The sequence below is a fragment of the Poecilia formosa genome, unplaced genomic scaffold (genome assembly GCF_000485575.1).
Source record: "Poecilia formosa unplaced genomic scaffold, Poecilia_formosa-5.1.2 Scaffold1, whole genome shotgun sequence".
NCBI classification, from domain to species: Eukaryota; Metazoa; Chordata; class Actinopteri; order Cyprinodontiformes; family Poeciliidae; genus Poecilia; species Poecilia formosa.
In genome coordinates, this window is record NW_006799940.1 from 5,332,869 (window position 1) to 5,353,643 (window position 20,775).

A 20,775-nucleotide genomic window follows, 5' to 3' on the forward strand; every position below is an offset into this window, starting at 1 on the left:
TGAAATTAGGCACAAGTATAAGTCTTGACAGTTTCTTCCCCAAGTTACTGTGCTCTCTGAGAGGATCTGTAGTATAACTATTTGACATTGTTCCATGCCCATAGCTGATATTCGTCTTTAACAAATTTTGGATGGTCTACTAGGAACAATGCAAAGAGCATGAGTTTCCGTAGCGTAGTGGTTATCACGTTAACTTAAAGAAGCTCCATTATCTCAAAGTTTATTCAACACACTGCATTTTACCAATAAAGTTAAAAAACTTAGTGTTTCTTCTGCTTGAACTACAATGATATGTTTTTTTGGATGCAATAAAAAAGAAGAAGAACTAGTGTAGCATAGCACTTAATAAAAACTTGATAGTATTTAAACTATGGATAGTTCAAACTTAAAGTCGAAACACATTTTTATAGGCAGATTTTTATGACTTACATACTTCAGAATAAGTGTTGTTTATTGTGAAAACACAGATTAAAATCTCTACTTCTCTGGGGAAATTAGCATGCTTACTTGTTGTGTTCCTGGAGTTGAATAACCCTAACATAATCTCATTATGATGTGCATCATTTGAGCTTATGTGTGCTGGTATAATGTTGATCCCTTCCTGTGTGCTGTCATCATTAACAACATGCTGGGGGCTTACTTTTCAGCAGCTAAATCACACAGGAGGGGAATTGCTATAAAGTAGATGCAATACAGTTGATTTAGTTGATATATTCTGACAAGGACAAACACTCAGGAGCTGTTAGCGGCTTCTAAGTGTTTTAAGTGGAGTGGGTGAAGCCTCTGAAAGTGGCAAAAGTCCTGCCCTCAGTTGGTTAGAGCTTGGGAAAAGAAAGCACAGACTGCAGATCCTCAGGGTAGAAAGCACAGACTCACAACTCAAAGCAGTGCATGCATATGAATGCACAGATCCTCTAAGGCAGAAGCAGGTGGGAACTCCAGGATTCAGTAATAGGACAGTCCTGACGGATGTGCTTCCTGCCCTGCAGTGTTTTCCAGACTGGGATGCCAAAAAACAGTGGGAAGTCAATGAGTTTTAAATCACCTGCGCAATCTTTATACATCTGTCGTCACGATATTGTTTCATCATAATACTGTAATTAAAAACAGTTTGCTGAATGTTATCCAAAAAGGCTAATTAATCATCCTTTGAACTTTTACGGCAAGAGCTTTTGTTCCTCTACTTAATTATGTAGTCGTGTACTTGTTGTTTGAAGCAGCAAAGCGTAGTGATGTGGTGTAATATGGTGTCAGAGTTTGACGCTGTTGGAGGACATTAGTGAACAAACAGCAACATGGAGGCCAAGAAACAGAGTAGATTGTTCTGGAATAAAGCTGGGGAGAAGTTTAAAGCAGGACTAAGTTACTGATCAAAATCAAACACCCACTATTAAAAATGATGGTGGCTGCTATGGTAGTGGGTTGGTTTTTATCCTTCAGGGACAGGGATCCTGGCCAGAGTTGATGGGATTATGGCAAGGATTGGTCTTCTACATACAATCTACAAACTAAACTTTGTGTGTTTTGCTGGTCATTCACATAAGGTCATAATAATACACATTAGTACCTTTAGATTTAATGTGAAAAAGGGTATGAATTGCTTTGCAAGGCACTGTAATAACCATGGAAAACAACAAAAGACAACTATCAAGAAAAGTCCTATTTAAATCAGCATTCATACATAAATGCATAAACCTACATCAGTTTATCAAGACATTTGTGAAAAATGTACTTCTCCTCATTTAATTAGGATCTCAGACATAGATGTGTTTGTCAAGTACATTCTAATGTAACGCATCATTTAATCCTATTAGATCCATTTTATTGCCTCAGAACATTAAGACTGAAGTATTCAGAAAAATAAAATAGACTGCAAACAGGACACTTCTGCCAACTCCTGTATCTTTTACAATGGCAACTCAATACAATGCATGCATCTTGCTGTAATATGCTTATATGAAGAGCTGCAACATTTTCAATTTTTTTTTTGTCAGTGAGTCAAAAAACATCCTTCAGAGTAATATTTAGAAAGTAATTGACATAAGCAATCATTTATCTTCTCTATCATAATGACTGGGATTTCACTCAAGAATAGCCAACACTTACAGTACAGTTTATTGCTTTATCTCAAGAAGAAAAATACTATTAATATTCCCAGCTAACTCAACAGAGATGTTTAGAATGATGAATAAAACATTCCAATATCTTGCTCCCTTCAGAACAACAGATCTGCCTTCGGCAGAAATATCTACGCCCTCAAGGACTCTGTAGGGTAGCCGATGTATGCTGACGCTAGGCCTTAAATCCACTTCGGGGGGAATAATTTGCAGTGATTTATCTTTTTGTGTGGCTAAACATCACTGAAGAAAATTAAATCTGCTGTCATGTCTGCAATTATGAGGGTTCTTTTTAGCACCACAGTGGATATATGAATAAATAGCACAAATGCTGTTATGTTTTAGTGCTAAACTACAAGCCTTTTTTTTTACTACATAGCATTGTATGAAATATCAAAATGCATTAAGAGCTCATCATTTATTTGTCCATAGAAACTATTCATTTATTGACCAATTATCAGCTGCTCCATATGACCGATAAATCAGTGGACCTGCTGTTGGTTCCTCTGAATTTAAAACAATGCGGGACTTTTGACCTCATCAGATCTATCCAGCCCTCCATGCACATTAGAAGTTGGTGAAATTGTTATTATTATGAAGTAGGCATTTTTAAGGAACTTCTCTCTTGAATTCAATGTCAATGTCATTGCCACCTATTGGCACAGAATAGGTATTGCATTGCTTTTTAATTACACCTCAGCGTAAACAAACAAAATAGTTTTACAGAAACAAAGTGTAGAATAGTTCTTTATTAAATTGTCTCATATTTTGCTGCTACATTTTTGTAACCCTTGATATTTATTTTTTTTCTCTACCAGACTTTTCGATGGCCCATTGCCAGCAGACTTGATCAAAATGAGATGTTGGAGGTCCAAGTGTACAATTACAGCAAAGTCTTCACAAATAGGTGAGTTAAGACTCCTGTTTTGAACTTTTCTTTTTTTTTTTTTTTAAACTACTTTCAGCGCACAACATCTTTTTAGTCTGATTGTATAGCACAATTTAATTTGTATCACCTTTTGGTGAATAATATCAGTATAGATAGATGGTTGTTTTTAAAAAAAACAAACAAAAAAAACAAGAAAACGAACACAGTGAAAGTCTGTTTCTATGCTAACATTAAGGTTAAATAATATTATTGGTAGATTGGTGAGTGAACGCTGCAAAGCTGTGATGCATTTTTAAACTCTAAGAGTTGCCAGAAACTGTCGGATTCAGAATGAGTTGCATCCCATCCAACGGCATTTCAGAGTAAATCCATTTGCAGTTTGGGGGCATTGCTTGTCTTTTAGTGTCAGCCTATGACCAACTCAGACTGACACATGGTGTTTGTCTCTGAAGTAAGGTGGAGAATGAGCTTGAATTCCCAGAGAGCTTGACTTAAATGGAGTAAATTGCCTGTGTAAAAACATTGTAAACCACTGAGCTGGACATGAGTCACTTTCACATCAACGGAGCGCTTGAAGTAATGAAACTGCAATTCAACCTCTGTAATTGGCTCATTTGTCATGTCACACAGTCCAAACAGTCAGATCATGAAAAACACGGTATAATGTAACAGAGTTTAATGCTTAGGTTCTTGAGTTGATGACATACAAAAATGCAATACACACTTCCTTTCTCCATGCAGGCCTTTTTGAATACACACAGCCACACATTTACCTTCTATTTGACCCACATATGAGTGTAAACACACTCTGTAAACAAGGAGCTATTAAAGGCAGGCCACAGACTGTGTTTAATACAGACATAATTAAAGTTGCCTGGTACTCAGTGACACCAGTGGTGGGAATAATAAAAATAATCTAAACTATTATCCCAATAATATAGAATCACATCATAACAGAAATTGCAGTGTGTTTGCTTAATTAGAAAAGTTAATATTTGCTGTGCGTTCTCTTGTGCAGGCCACAATTTTGTGTCATCAGTTAGAATGATGAACAGCATTACAGCGGAGGCGAATAATTCCCTGTCTCTTTCTCAGTTATTTGCAGATGCATAGTTTACGTTCAAAGTAATTCTGTACTAACTAAAAATCACTGTTTTGGGGGTAATTTTAAAGATTTAACGATCCTGTGTAATTAGACCATTAATTGAAAGGCGCATGTTTGAAATAATATCAGGTGTTGTTCAGTCAACAGGGTCATTTATTCTGTAAAAAACGCAGGTGGCCATATTTTAAGGACAAAAGCAGGTTATGGAGCAGTCATTCCTGAAAATCTGGGTTTGGGCTGACAGAAAAGAAGAGAAGGAAGCGATATGCTACTTGGCTGAAGTTTTAAAATTAAAAACAAAATGCTGAATGATTTTTGTTTCTGGTTTGGATGTTTCTGCATTTAGATTCGGCCGTTTAGGAGAACAACTAAAGCTGTGGGCGATCAAAGAAGGTTTACCTGTGAGCAATAAATAAAAGATACTTATCTGAAGCCCTGTTAAAGGAAAAGAAGCTCCCACAACATGTGCTGAAGATGTGCTGAAAAGGTTACATTGGATGCCTCAAAGTGAGCTGGTGCAGCATTTTATGGCAAAATAGTTGTTTTTTGGGTGTAGGAGCCAAAAGCAATTTGCAATGTACACCAATTCATGACCTTCCAGGGATCATGGATCAGACTGAATACATTTACTTGACAAAATGGCTAGATTGGAAGGCTTCCTGCCAAGCTTTTCCATCTCCTCTACAAATGGAGAGGCAGTTTGTCTCCCTCTAAACACTGAAAGTAGGCCCATCTCCTGTGTTTGAAACAGATCCAGTCAGGTTTCACACTGAGTTAATTGACGCTTTTTATAAACAGTCAAGGGGCCAGACTGGAGAAAGATTGCGCGGCCTTATCGTCATTCAAACGTTATTTGCTTGTCACTCTGCACATCTGTTAGTGCTAATGTCTTGGGACTTTATTCGCGTAACCGTACAGTCAGACTGTGACTCACTTCTTATCCAAGCACAGAGATGACTGAGATCTAAAAAGGTGGTGACAGGAGTGCGGACAGATGTCGTATCAGTTCTCAACAGTTCTGACATAGAGATTTCTGTGGTGCTATTGTGAGTCTGAAACAGGAATGCTGTTTCATAACTCAACATAATCAGGTAAATAGTTTTGGAAATCTCAAAGTTTGAAAAGTAACTCTACTGATACTGTGACAAAGCTGGTATTCGTGTGAAAATTGAATTTGGCATTATGAAGTAAGGTAGTATGAGCAATTTCCAATGGATCTTTCAAGGTGTCGGTGTTGGTAATGCCGTGTACTTTGTTTTATTCTTTCTTTTCTTACTCTCCAGTCTCTCAACAAATTGTGGAGTTAGTTTCTTATCAATTTAAAGCAACAATATTAGACCCCCGCTGATATTTTCTTCTGACTTTTTTTTTTAAAATAAAATCTGCATTTATAATTTATAGTTAAATATCTTTAGAACTTTACAACAAATCATCAACCAATTAAGAAGACCTGGTCTCAGAGAGGACAGAGTGTAACTACAGAATTTCATTTTTGTTTATTTAGCCCAGAAAATGGCCCTACTAAATCTGTTTCTTTATTTCCCCAAGTTTATTTTATTTTATTCTCCAGTTTTAATTTTAACAGTTTTATTTTTGTAAATTCAACTATTTCTAGTTTAGCTATATTCATTAACCCAAAAGGTGTTTAATTATGAAGTGAATGGGAAGTAATCCAACAAATCAATAGACAAAAAAAAATCCACAATGTGAAAACAGAGTTTGTCAAAAAAAAATAAAATAAATGTCTGTGAGCAGTTTGGTAATATTTATAGTCAGAGTAACCTTTGCACAGGGAAGTTGGTAAATAATTCAGAGTGAACAATAGTTCCTGTTGTTCTCACACCTGCTCCATATGTCCACGGGCCACATGACAAAAATGATGACCTACCTACTTCATCTCTTAAAGTACCAACACACTGTGAGGCCAGCATGTTACACCCTATGACAATAAGGCTGATCGCATTACCATAAGACAAAGGTGGCGATGATGCATGAGGGTCACCGTTCGCCATGGGCATATACAACATGTTTAATTAGCAGTTTTCTCCCCTGCCTGATGGACATACTGTACTTTCATAAAAGGCTTTTATTGTGTGTGTGCGTGTGCGTGTGTGTGTGTGTGTGTGTGTGGCCTCCATTGTAATATCAATTTTCCTAACACATACTACATTGCGGGGACCGAGTGTTCCTTATGGGGCCCCATAATGACTACCATCTCCTTTACTAAACCTGGATACTGCAGAGGCCTGGTAACGAGCCATTAATTTGATTCAGGTTTGTTGGAGATGGGACAAATGTGGAGGAGGAATAGTTGCAGGACTTACAACAAAGCATATTATTGTTAAAAAAAAGTGTTAAAAATGGCCCATTCAAAGTCCAACTGAAAATTTGTGGCAAGATTTGACTCCTAGGTTGCTTTTTATAGAGAAAACTTCATTTTGTACTTGTCTTATTCTTTTGTAACAGCACAAAGTATCTCCAGATATGATGTTGTTGTTGCTAAGAATTATGCTTTTCAGAACAATCCTTTATCATAATTCATTCTCAGATTATTTTAATTGTAAATGACTTCTTTATAACTTATGTTAAAGTATACTGGAGTAGGGAGTGTTATCTACAGTTTGCATGCACTGTTACATCGTACCACCTACAGCTTGAATACAGTAACAGGCATCATAAGCTGAAACATCTTTAATGTCCGTATGTTGGGCAGCTTTTAAAAGCGCCCATGCTCTTGTTCTGTTGTTCCTTTTTTTCTAATAAAAAGAATCTGAGTGAAAGAAATCTGGGTCATACTGTGTTTATGTGTGATTCTTTCTGAGTCTCTCCTGTGATGGCGCTTGGCTGTTGTGAAGCTGGAGCGGCACTCTGCCCACAGGCGTCTCTGCAGTAAAAACAACTAAAATGAGCTGTACTGGAAAACATATTTTTGGGAGCTCCCCCATTAAAAACAGCTTAACAGCATTTTGTCATCAGTGTTGTCCATCTGGAACAAAGAGACGAATTGTTTATCTGCAAACGTTGCCAGTTGATAGATACTCGTCCTTGAACACCGTGTATAAGTTGTGATTGTTATTTCTTCGCTATTTGTGTACATAAATCTCAAATGTCTTCTCACTTGAGCATTTCTTATGATGATCCTTAGCTTGGTCATGCCATGGTTTGCTAAAAAAAAAAAAAATACCCGACACTCACAAAGAATGAAAATACAAAATAAAAGGAAGGTGAGGTTTGAATTATGGAGCAGAGGAAAGTAAATTGTTGGTCAATAATGAATGGCGCCCTTTGAAATGGTAAAAAGTGAGGCAGAACATGATAGGCCCCGCTCAATTCAATTATTCACCACTTGTACACTCGGCACAATGGTTAAAAGGAAACGACAGAACAGGCCTGAATGTATTGATCAGCCCTGTCTGATGAAGAAAGTAGTTGATTATAATGCAATGGGTTTGGACTTACTGTGACAGGATCAAAGCTGAACTTCAAGAAAAAGTTTTTTTTTTTCTTTTTACACACAGCTATCAGTAACCTCTCCAACTTTAGTCTGCAAGTGTCTGAATATATTCACCGGCGAACCTGACAGCAACTCACCTTCACTGCAAGAGCACCTGTCTACGCCTGAGGGGAATCACTTACAAGAAAACTTGTTCTCAAAGTAAAGTAGAGAGTCCGAGAATAAATTATTGGGTTTGGAACTGCTGCTCACTCAAGAATAGCCTCACTCCTTAATGTAAAAGCAATTCATAGCCACTGACTTCAAAGAAAACAAAGTGCTGGTAACGACAGCAGGCGCATAGAGGGATTAAAGCAGGGAGAAGACTGGAATAATAACTGCCTTATTTACCCTCTGATAACTCGACGCCCTGCCTTTGTTGTGTTAGTCTTTGCTCGTAAATTTAATTAGAAGGTATTTGGTGTTGCAGTGTGCTCTTATTTTACTTTTCACCTAGCTGTCAGCTTTTATTGTCCTATTGGAGCAACGCAGCAGTGTGTGTGTGTGTGTATGTTTGGCTTCTGCATGAATACTCTTGTTTAACCATTTTAGATTTCCCTGCCTGCTAAACACCTGTGACGTTTCCTTGTAATGGTGCTTTTGTCGAGTCATTTGAATATACGATGCTAAAAGTACAATAGCTTCATTTTCTGTCTTATCTGACCTAAAAGTGGATGTAAACAAAGGTTCAGCTGGAAATGACATATGGCTGTGGCTTTGGTCTACACGTGTGACTTATTACTCTGCAAACAATGCTCTGTTATGGAGGAAACTCTTTAAATTATTCACCAGCTCTAATTGGCTGCTTGAATGGGACCTGGGACAGAGTTTCTCCCCACTGTTGTGTTTTGTGAGGGGTCCTTGAGCAGCAGTGACCTCCATTCAATCGTATTTTATCCCATTCTTTTGTATTTTTATTTGTGTTTTTGAGGAGAGTGTAAAGAGAGGAGCAGAATCGAACACAGCGTCAATAACCCAACAACCCTGAAGGACTGGAGACACCCACAGTTCAGATCCTGCTGAATCCCAGGAGAAAATTGAAGAAGTTCAGGAGGCAATATGTGATAATAAAAAGTTGTTTTGTTTTTATTTCTGTATGTTTCTTTTTTCAGGAGATCAGTTTTATGTTACAGGCCTGGTTTGAATGGTGTGTTTTTTTGCTTTTATTGATACTTAGCTGAATGAAATGACCCAGTAGCAGCCGGTAGAAATATCTAAATTGGAGATTCAATACTTTCTTTACCATCTCTAATGTGGCTAAATTAATCACCCTGAGAAGACAGAAAACCTTTTTCTTTTCAAGTTTCTTGCGGCTCTCCATACACCACACCTACACATTGATGTCAAAATTAGTTTTCTTTGTTTTGCTAAAAGAAAATTAAGCTTGCCCTTGAATCCTAAAAGAAGCTTTCACCTTGTTTGCATTCAAAGTATAGACATTAAGAGCAATGCGTGTTTCTGAAAGCTTAATTTAAGTCAGGGAAAGGCACCAAATTCTCTTTTTTGCAACATTTTAACTGGGTCCTCACTCAGAGGCGAGCAAAATCCATACTTGGAAAGAAATTTAATGCAACTTCCTCTTTTATAATTCTTAAATTGTATAAATACTCTGCTTGTACCATCTTAACCTACAGCCAAATGAATGAAACATGCCAATGAAACAGAATCTTTACCTCTGGGGGTTTAGGTGATGTTTGAGCTTTTTTTTATATATATATATATATATATATATATATATAGTGTTTAAAGTCTGAGATTCTGTGTGTGAGGGGGTGACAGTGTGGCACTTTCTCAGTGTGTTTCATCTCACCAAAGCAGCTTCTGTTCATGACACATTCACCTCCACACTGTGAGGAAGGAAACACAGTGGAGAGCAGGTGCCTCTGGTCAGCAAGCAGGAAATACAATTAGCCATTTTTTTTATTACTGTAAGTGAAAAGGCAGAAGTGATGTTGCAAAGACTCAGTGAGACTACATGGTTGAACAAATGTGCAGCAGAGTAGACCAAATGTAAAAAAAAAAAACAACAAAAACAAGTAATGTGTTGTCTTATTTCACTGTTTTAAATTGTGTGCCTTTCTCTTTTGCTGCAGACTGGTCGGGACGTTCTGCATGGTGCTTCAGAAAGTGGCTGAAGAGGGACATCTAGAGCTGACAGATACCCTCATTGATGACAACAACATGTCAATAAAGGTAAGATCTCCCTTTTGGGTTGTAAACAGTTTTGGTTAGTGTTGAGCATTTGCTCTTCACAGCCAAAAACATTCTATTCAATTTAGCTTATTAACGATGCATTTGAATTGTTCTCTTAACCGTGTGACTGACTATGTAACTTATAACTGCAATGAATCAAAAACAATACTGCACTCGTTTTTATGTGTTGCAGATTTTCTCTGATTCACATTGGGTCAATGTTGCAGACACAAACTGCAGCATGAAAACAAGGTGCTGAACAAATTGAAATCAACATCTTAAAGCTTCTTTCGGCACTTGACAAATTCCCTTCTGGTGCGACATTTTAATGTCATGAAACAAAGACTGACTAATAAAAATAAGTTTGTTTGGAGATGGTTTTCAAACTTAACACTATAACAATTGCCAAGCAGGATAATGGTAGCAGCATCATGCTGTGGGGGTGTTTGGCTACAATTAATTTGGTGCATGAGATAGTGTGGCTTATATTCAAGTGTGCTGAATATACACTTGCATATAACATTGTGATTACTATATTAATCACAATATAATAAATGTGATTAAATATCATAGACATTAAGTCAATGAATTTGGTGACTTCTAAAGTCTTTTGGTTGCTGCGGTGGAAAATGATCACAAGTTAACATCTGCTGACCATGTCATATTAAATGCTTGTGAACTCCCACCAAAAGAAGCTATTTGGGTTACATGTACAAGGCTGGGAGTTGTTTTTTACAGCTGCATCGGAACCAGACTGTCTCGCCTCTTGTTTTGGATCCGTTATCCTTGGTATAAAACTCAAGTGTTGTCTCTGCCTGGCAGAGCTTTTCACCCACAACTGCTTCATTATTGATTGTCCTACAAGCTCTCTTTATTGTGCACAATATATGAATAGACCTGATTGAGTGATTTCACCTGACAGTGCTTGGAAATAGTTTTTTTTTTTATTCCACAACAGTTGCACTGAATTTAATTTAGGTTTACCTTAATAATTCAGTCCAAGGGGCTGAATTAAAATGACAAAAACATTTGAATTATTTCACAAAATGTGCAGTAGTTTGTGTTGGTCTATCACATAAAATCTGAACAAAATAGATTGAGGAATATGGTTGTAACTTCATAAAAAGTTTAAGGGCTACAAATACTTTTTCAAGACACGATGAGGTTCGAAGGGGAAATTTTCAATCGCTCCTTAAATTATTAATTTAAGGGCAACTTTAAAGTCACAACACTTTCTTATTGGGTAAATTGTTTATTCTTTTTTTTTTTATCAACAAGTATATCTTGAGGAATCCAAATAGGAAAACCTTGTGGGAAATATGAAAGAGAAATTAAATTTGCTTTGGACGTTGAGTTCTAGCAGAAGACGTAATAAACTTAATTAAGGGACCTCATCATTGAAGAGCTCCACATCAACAATAATCTTATATATACTACAATCTAAAAGCAATATCAGCACATTTAGATGCTCAGCAGAAGTCCTGATAATCTATTGATTTTAAATTTAGCCCTGGGCAGCTTGGTGGAGAGAAGAACTGTGTGATTGATAATAAAAATATAGTGTAGGAGTGTATTGGGTATGGGAGGAAGAGGACGGCGAGATGGAAAGCATTGAGTCAAACAAACACTGTATAAAATCTGAAAACCACTGCAGGACCGTGTTGGTGGGCTGGAGAGTGCTGGTGTGTTTTTTTTTCTGAGATGATGTAACACTGCATGCGAGCGGCGCTCCTTGGTGTGCATGCAAGCTCATATTCACACCCATGCAGTGTGTTCGTGAGTTCTGTCAACACACACACACACACACCCACACACACACACACACACACACACACACACACACACTGGGAGGAGAATTTCACTGCTTAGCATCCCTGTAGCAAGAGAGCGGTAAAACTAAACCTGACGTTACCTGGGAGCACTACTATTGTTGTTGCCATAGCAACAAATCTAACTCCTGGTGGACCACGCAGATTGCCTGGTGAAGATGTTGTAAGGAACAGACCGTGAAGCAGAGAAGGGTAGAGGAAAGGGAGGGAGTTTCTCGTATATTTCCCCCTCATCTGTCTTTGTCAGTGGCATAAATTGGACGCTCTGTAATAAAGTTTAGGTCATTGTCAGGAGGATAGTATTTGTCCAAACATGTCTCCCAAGAAGATGCTAAAGACAAACTGCCAGCCCAGCCATGTTTCTGGCCTGCATGAAAATGTCAGTCAGAATTTTTGCAGCACACAAGGAGCCAGAGTGATTTATTGCCGTGCCAAGTTGGTTGCCAGTGTTGAGGCCACGTTGATGCACCCGCAAATACCAAAATCCTTCTTGTGAATACAATCTTATTACCAAGTTTTAATATTTTTCACAGAATGAACCTTAAATGTAAAGGTCAAGAACTTGCTGTCATGCTAGCATCTCTGTTGAATTAGTTCAGTCACTTTAAAGGGAGTGAATATTTATGCAATCACTTATTTTACAATAAATATTGTTTAATTGTCATAAATTTGTAGAAACCAGTTTTCACTTTGATATTAAAGGGATTTTTTGCCACAAAAGCCCAATTTTGTTGACCACGACTGATTTGTAAAAACAGAAAAAGAGTGTAACATCCACGAGTGTCAATACTTTTTATAGACACATTTATGTGAATATGCTGTAGCTATTCACAGCTATTAGTTAGTTCTTATCTTAAACTGATAAGAACTAACTAATTTGTAAAATATAAAATCTATAAAATATGTAAAATGCCTGTAATGAAAAGTTTCCTCACTGGGAGCAGTTAGAGTATATACAGTTAGTATATACTTATTATATAAAATTTTAAAAATCGATTAGTTTTCATTAATGACATGTGTATAACATCTGAGGAAAAAAAAAAAATTTTCATTGTTTTAGGGAAAGGCAGAACTTTTATTCCAGGCCGATGCAAAATGTCCCAAACTGAGATACCCGATGAACCTCCATCTACTGAAAATGGCTCTAAAGAAACCTAAGAAACGAAAACCAGCCCAGCTGCTACAATTGAACTCAAAATTAAGAAGAATTATCCTCACAACAAAATAACAGGCGATCCTGGGCCACTCCAAACAAAATAAGGAAGAAGAAACAGATCAACCAAGCAGGGAAACATTGGTTTTCCTGTATCCAAACTAATCCTAAAACCAACAAATAGTATGTGACAGACTGGAAGTTGTTGTTTTATGCAGGAGGCACAGCGTTAGTCGATCAATCTTCTTTCTTTGAGTCTGCTTAGCAAATCAACTCTAAAAGCACATCACCTTAGAGCTCACTTATAAAAGTGAGAGCACGTCTAGCACATGCCAATTTTAAAGTGAAGCACTCTGTCATAATTTGGCCCCAATGTTTTAATGTCTTCTTTCCTTTTCAGACCAGTGTCACCATAGATATTAGATACCAGCCGATGGATGGCACAGGGGGGATGTGGAGCGATGGAGAGTTCCTGGATGTCCCTGATGATCGTGATGGCATGTTTGCTTTTGAAACAGACAGCTTGCTTTCAGGACAGAGCCACGGGTCAGGGACTTCTCCTGGACGGTCATTACAGGGGTCCATACCAACCTTCAGAAAGTAAGTTAAACAGTTTCCTTAATAACAGTCGCATTACTTCAAAAATGAGGGTTTAAAGTTGATCATAGCTGTTCTGCCTAAACAACAATTATATTTGTTATTGAAATAACCTTAGCTACATTGAGGATTTTGATTAAAATGTTCAAATGTTGATGCAGAAATCAGCCAGGAAGTTAATGTTTGGATGTCTTCTAAATTCACAATAATCCTAAAAATATCATGAAAGTATAACAAAGTGGATTAAGGACAAAAAACTGAAGGGTCATCAAAAAGTCCTGGTCTCAGTCCAACTCGAAATTTATGAAGATCACTGAACAGTTGTGAGCGAAAAGGTAAGAATGAGCGAATTGTTGTGTCTGAAGGTATTGACCAAAATTTTATCAAACTATTATAAGACGATGGTTGAAGGATACATAGAATTTGTGACCCAAGTCACACATTTCATTGTTCTGAGATTTAGCAAATAGAAAATACACTAGTAGTCAGACCTAAAACAGGGAAACCTTTTTATGTGATGTAATGTCAGACACTGAGAAAATGTTTTTATTTCTTCATATGCAGCTTAAGTAAATGTATGGTTCTAGAATTCAAGGAGTGGCAGAACGACTTCAAAATGAGATAAAATAGATAATAAGTAATAATTACAATGTACAAAAAACTAACATACAATGCTTCCATCTTTTTTTCCATCTAAATATTGATAATGGGTGTGTAAATATATGTTTAAATTGGCACTTCTTCTAAGGACTCGTAAAACAGCATGAATCTCCCTAAATGGCAGAGGTTATCTGAGTATTCATGTTCTCAGTGCAAAAAAAGTAAAAAAAACTGATTAAATACATGACATAAAACAGAGAAAAACAAACAAAAAGAAATATGGTGTTTTTAAGAAGAAAGTTTCTTAATGTCTTTTCTTAGCATTTTAATGATGCAAAAAACAAGAAGAGGCTTGATAAAAATGTGAAAGCATTTCGTAACTGTTTTGTTTTGAAGTGAGAATGTTTTTTTTATTCTACTATTTAGAGCAAGAGACAAGTAAGACAAGCGTGTGCAAGGTTGTAAAACTATTGTTTAAAAGCTGCAAAAATCTGTTCAGATTATGCCTTTCTTGTTTCTCTACATCTCTCCCTCTCTCTTTTCATTTTGCCCACAGTCAGTGTATTCATGGACCGTTAATTCTCATGCTTTTGCTGAATAGTACATGAAAGCATCTGTAGGCGGTATTGATTTTCACTGAGACTATCTGCTCAGCCAGACACATAAACACATCCCTATGCTACAGATTGAATAGATGCCCGGAAAAATTTATTTGAGTCTTGTCTAAATAACATCATGCACTTATATTTCTTCTTGTTCACGAACATGGCACATCTAATCTGCACTATTTTACAGCATAGAATGAAAGAAATGCATTTGCAGTAGGAATGAAGGTAAAGGCCATCCCAAGGCTCTTATATGACCAAAAAATAAACTAAAAAAGTATGACTTTAGAGTTATTCAAGGAGAGTGGCAAGAAAGCTGCTGAATGAAGCTTAAATTTATATTAAACACATGTGATCCTGCTAAAGATGCATTAAGTACAAGCTCTGTATCTTTGTTGCTTGTTGCAAAGAGCTGTCAGTCAGGTCAGATGGTGTTGCAGAGAATTTGTCCTGAGAAACAAAACTGAATGTGCAATAAAACAGTAAGAATGAAGAAAAACCTGCAGTCGACAAATCCAGCGCTAATCTCTTATTTTAATTGCCTTGCTACGTTTCTTTCAAACATTTTCCTTCCCTAATTATCAGCAGCACAGTTTTCCTATCTTCTGAATGAAACTTTCTAAAACTATTTCACCGTCTCATCGATTCTGATGCTCCATACAGCCAGTTTTTATTCCCCTTCCTCTGGTAATGAGGTGTGAGTGTGGAGGAGACGACGACTTGGGAAGACTCTTCTGCTCCTAAAGGGAGAAGAGGAAAGAGCAGGGCTTAAAAAAGAGAACTTGGAGTGGTTTTGACCTACAAGAAAAAACAAATCCAGCACTATTTGTCGACTGCAGTTAATTTACTCAACTGCTGTTCTTTCTATAAAATGGAGCTACAGCGAAAGTTCAACCTGGAAGACTCTGGCCCCCTCCTTTCGCTCATCGGCGTCATGCTCATCTCCATCTTCAGCGCTGGACCTCACCCGGCCCATCCAATCATCAATCAAGCTCTGCATAAAAGGATCCACACCCAAGCCGTCAGCCGGTTCCCAGCTGCGTTCAACCCACCACACCGCCCCTTGTCCACCCACATCCTTCAGCTCTCCAGGATAGCACCCTTTCCTGACCTCCACCACCAGCGTCGGGCCCCGGGGGGAGAGCATACCTAATCAGTTATCGGGATGTTCATCGAGTTCACATCATATCTCAGCTCAAATCAGCTGCCGGGGCCCGAGCGCCAAAAAACTGTCATTCATTCCTGTCATTAAATCTTTTAATTGTTCCTTTTTCTCCATCTGAGTCTTTCCAGGTTGAACTGTTTATTTGATATTTCTTTGGAAATGCAGTATAGCATGACATGTCCTCCACCTTGAGGGGTGACATGTTATGAAAAACATATGTTTGTTGTTCTCCTTCTGTGCTTTTTGGCCCAAAGTTCTCAGAAACTCAAAAAAAAAAAAAAAAAAACCTTCTCATCTTCTTTTCCCCTTGAGGTTTAAAAGAAGAAAATATATTTTTTGTGCCATTCAGAAATTTAAGAGGTAAAGTTTTTCCATTTTCCAGTTCAGAGTAGAGGAAATGTTACAGACTCATCTTTATTGCCCTATAAATCATGCAGCACTCATCATAAATCAGATTCTTCGTTGTGTTTTTTAATAAGCACAAATTGTTTTAAATAGCGATATAGCATACATAATTCCATGCAGATTCAAAACTAGACCCTCGTGTTATTTATTTATCTGTTTGGGATCATTGTGCTCTATAGAGAACAGTGTAAATTTAGACTGGACAGATTTTAAGCCAGTTACTTTTAAAGAAATAGCCCCCGTAAGCAAAAACCAAAACCTTTTTTGGACTTTGAGTGTGAAACTTTGCAACAACATTTACATTTTATATTTGCTTCATTTTGGAGCATCCCTTTAGAGGGAGTTAATCACTAATTAATGTAGGAACAAAAATAAAACTTCACCCACATAAAACTATATCAGTTCTATCAGCTGCAGCCCAAAGGTCATCCACATTTCTTGGAGAAGTGTTTGCTCATTATTATTATTTATTTTTATCAAGTCTGATTCACACTCCTGTGTTGCATTGGAGACAAATGGCTTCATAAGCAGAACTTAATTTTCTCCATCGCTATTAATAATGCTGACCACTGCACTCCTTCCACCAGCCCTCTTCCATCTCCACCTCCAGCATTGTGCCTGTCCCTGCAGGACAATCTATGGTAACACCCATAAATCATCTTGCGCTGTAGGCAACACCACAATGAGCCAGCTTAGCAGGAGTTTGCTTATTACCAGCTAATAAATCCCCTGATGTGTCATTTTACTACTGGGAAAGCAGGAGTGGTGAATAGTGCCTGGAGAGAAGCACATGTGTTAGACATAAAGGGGACGGATTCAAAGGTTAAGCTGTTATTTGACCTCCAGACATGAAATTCTTTAAATATTAAGGCTTTAACTTGTGGTGCACATTGGCGTAACTCAGTCAAAATAACACTTCACGAAGCTATAATGCATAAATAATCATCTTCTATCTGTGCGAAATCAAATCAGCTTTCAGTTTGTGCGATGCTATTTTACGACGATAATAATCCGCAACACATATTGATTCTGTTTTTTTTTTTTTTTTTTTTCACTCTGACTGTCTCAAACTGCTCTCTTATGCGTAAGTCCTCAGTGACAGCCCTGGTTTTACATGATGCATCACGTGGCGGTGCTTTGGTCCAGGTGTTCTGCACTCTTTTATCTCAGCTGCCTTTTGTGCAGCGGGTCTGCTTCACCGCTCCACCGGCTCCCAGAGGAACAATCTCCACGGCAAATACGGCACATCAGCCGAAGCAGAAATATGCCTCACGTACTAAACATGGAAATGTATCTTAATTATAGATTTGGTGCCCTTTAATTATTTGTCTTGGTCGTTGAGCTTGCAGCTTAGTGAGGAAGCTACATTTGTGTTGAATAATTAGACACTTCCTGAAGTTTGGCGAAGCATTTGGGTGCGAGTTACGTCGTAGTCGATGTTAGATTTGCCAGAAGTGATATTTACTTTATATAATTGAGAACTTCTGGGCCTTAACTATTATTACATAACTCCTTAAATTGCTGTTTTTAACTGTGGAGATTAAAATAGAAGAAATAATAACATAAGATACTTTAGTATGTAGATATGCATACTCATGAGATTTCCCAGCATATGGAGCAGCTCCAGATATGCATATATTTGGATGGATAACTGGGTTTGTACTACCTCCATATCAACGGATATAAAAAGGATATTCTCTAAATATCCTTTTACAGAATTTGTTTATGCTTTGAAAACAGGCTTTGAAACTGGGAATACTACAGATCATCAACCTAAATTTAATACCAGGCAAAGAAAGCCTGAACAAAACCAAAATTCAGTGACTATTTGTTAGAGGACAAAAGATTTTCACAAATCAAGCTGTGAAAAGTAGTTGCCTCTTACACCTGATAACTGAAATCCTAATAACTTTCCACCTTTGGTAGAAATCACTCACCATGAGACACACTTGGCATATTTGGCTGTGAGTCTTTACCTCAATGTGAGGAAAGTTTGATGTGCTCTTCCTTGCAGAGTTGCTTTATTTCAGCCACATTTTAGGATTTTTGAACATGAACAACCTGTTTTAGGTCACGCTACCGCATGTCAATCAGATTGAAGCTCAGGATTAAACTAGTCCATTAATTTAGACCACACTAATTGAGTTATTTTAATATATTCTTTTGAGCCATGGGATTTTGTTCTAGAAAGTAGAATTTATGTTTCCATAAATTTCAGAATGCCATTCATGTCCTGGAGCGCCATTGCAGCCCTAGTTTGTCATGTCCGCTATGTTTGACTCTTTGTTTGATGCTCTTATTCTGAAATGCATAAAGTTCAGAACCTTAGAAATGGTTTTGTAATCCTTTCTAGACTGATGGATATTAATGACTTGTTTTTTTATGGTTGTTAAGCTTCTTTAGATTGGGGCATGATGTGTAGCTTTTTAAAATTTTAACCTACTTTATGTAGCCTGAGAGGTTCTTTCTAGTGATTTATTGCTGCTGAGAATCAGGAGACTACTTTATGTTTATGTGGGGCTGCACTGCCTGTATCCCTCCCCAGAATCCCAGATAATTTTCTGCATCTTAATTGATTGGGTGTTTGCAGAAGGAGAAGCTCAACCTGTGAGCTTCTCATGCATGAAGCTCCACCACCACACACATATAGTTATACAGTAAGTGCACTCTGTAAATTATGATGTTTCAAATGTACTGCAATCCATAACAAGCAGGATCCTGCAGGTCAGTGATTTAGAACATTGTTCTTAGTAACAGATAAGACTCCATGCAGTTCTTCCTTGAAAATTGATAAAATGTAGAGTTAATGACATTTTATTTAAATAATATAAATAAAGGAGTTTGAAATCCCTCAAGTGTCAAAGAAAAAGGTTTAATGCTGTCTTACTTTTATTTACCAAAGCCTTATTTTGCAGTTCAGTGGCTACAATAACAAGTTTAAGAAATACAAGAGAGCTTTCAGTGCACTATAAAAAATGTAAAAGTGTTGCTTTTTATAGAAAGTTTCTGATGTGTAACATACATTCTCTTGGCTCATCTCTCACCACATCACTTCTTCTTTTTCCCCATTTCCTTTACATTATCTAAAATGCTTAGTAATTGCTATGCAAAAGGCTACAGTAATCCCTTCATTAACATAAAATATGGCATTGTATTTAAAAAAAAACAAAAAACAGTGCTTCGCTGTTCCTGTAGTTGTTTGCAGTATCTAGGTCAGGAAGACTCAGGGGACTTTTTGTTTGTGAACACATTAAAGTTGCAGAAACATTGAACTGAGCCCTACTAATTGGAGTAAATTTATAGCTGGATCACAGGAGAGGATCATCTGATTCAGAATCAATCAAGAATCCTATAAGCTAATGAAGCACAACACTTCTGCACTTTAGAAAAATATATGTCAATATCATAAGGATAATAAATGGTATTGATGTTTGTCTCTTTTATCTGTATGAGCCAAGACCCTGTTATAAGAAAGAAAAGTTGACAAACAGTTAAGACTGGGATAAAAAAGTAAAGCCAGCAAAGCATTCAGCAGGATTTAATCTTTGTTAGTGGGACTGGACTGGACTTTGTCATGGAGAACTGATATCTTTCTGCTTTGTTTCAATGAAAACTTTGAAGCAGTGGAATATTTCCTTCCAGTGTGACAAAGAGAACAGGTGTGGTGGGGGATTTAACTGAGCTCCATTCAGCTGGATCCCTGGAGCTGAACGTATGGTACATGTCAATGAATTATTAATAAATGCAGTTTTTTTTATCCTCTTTTTCTTTCTTAATTTATTTTTCATTTACTGTCAGGTATAAGGCAGGTGAAGTCCTCCAAGTTGGGTTCTCTCTCTGTGCCTTTGTGGATTTTCAAGGACACAACTTATGTGTTCGGTTTTTACGTCTTTGCTTTTGAGTTCCTTAAATCCTAAACTGATGTCTGAGATAAAATTCTTCCTTCTTGTACAAGGTGGAATGAATTTTATGAACCTCTAGACATATAAAACAAATATGAGGCTACAGAGCTGCAGTCACATTGTTTCTCATATTGCCACGGATGTTGGCATATCGAAAAAGGCTTTTCACGTCCAACCATGAAGAAATTAACATTGTCTTATGAAATTTTAAATCCAGTTATGTCTTTAACGCGTGTGTTGTTCTATAACTGATCTTTAACAGTCCCAGTTGGATCTTAGAAACAGTGTTGCTAAGGTGGCTCATAATGAATGTCAGAAGGAAAAACAACATTGGGATGTTTTGTTATGTCTTTTAGGGTGTTGAGGGAATCATTTTTAATGTGCCTGCACAAGAAACTGCAATATTTAAAAGTTTTGTTGTGTTTTTCTCCAAGAGTAACTGAGCGTGTTGCAGTATGAATTCAAAACAAACAGAGAAAAGTGGGAGGTCGACGAGAGTCTATAATAATAGAATCTGCTGTGTTCATGAACAGGAAAGACAGAGTTGAAACATGTTTGACATGTTTTTTTTTTGTTTGCCTTTTTATCCACATTTAACTCTTTGAATTCCTTACATTCCTTTGTATTGTGCAGATATAATTTTTTGTATGTTTTTTTTCAGTAAAAGGAAAAACAAACTTCTTTTTTATTATTATTTCACACCAATATTCTCCTACTGAACT

General features: G+C 37.1%; 1 protein-coding gene across 12 annotated transcripts in view; it reads left to right on the plus strand.

Annotated features, from left to right (window-relative positions):
- The window catches only part of LOC103134535 (otoferlin), an 83,184-nt gene that overhangs the window by 24,944 nt on the left and 37,465 nt on the right, over positions 1 to 20,775 (plus strand). For all 12 annotated transcript variants that reach the window (XM_007546821.2, XM_016669196.1, XM_016669218.1 and 9 more), the window contains exons 3-5: positions 2,936 to 3,024; positions 9,698 to 9,797; positions 13,180 to 13,379. In XM_007546821.2, coding sequence (XP_007546883.1) covers positions 2,936 to 3,024; positions 9,698 to 9,797; positions 13,180 to 13,379 — 389 coding nt within the window. The remainder of the gene's footprint in view (positions 1 to 2,935; positions 3,025 to 9,697; positions 9,798 to 13,179; positions 13,380 to 20,775) is intronic.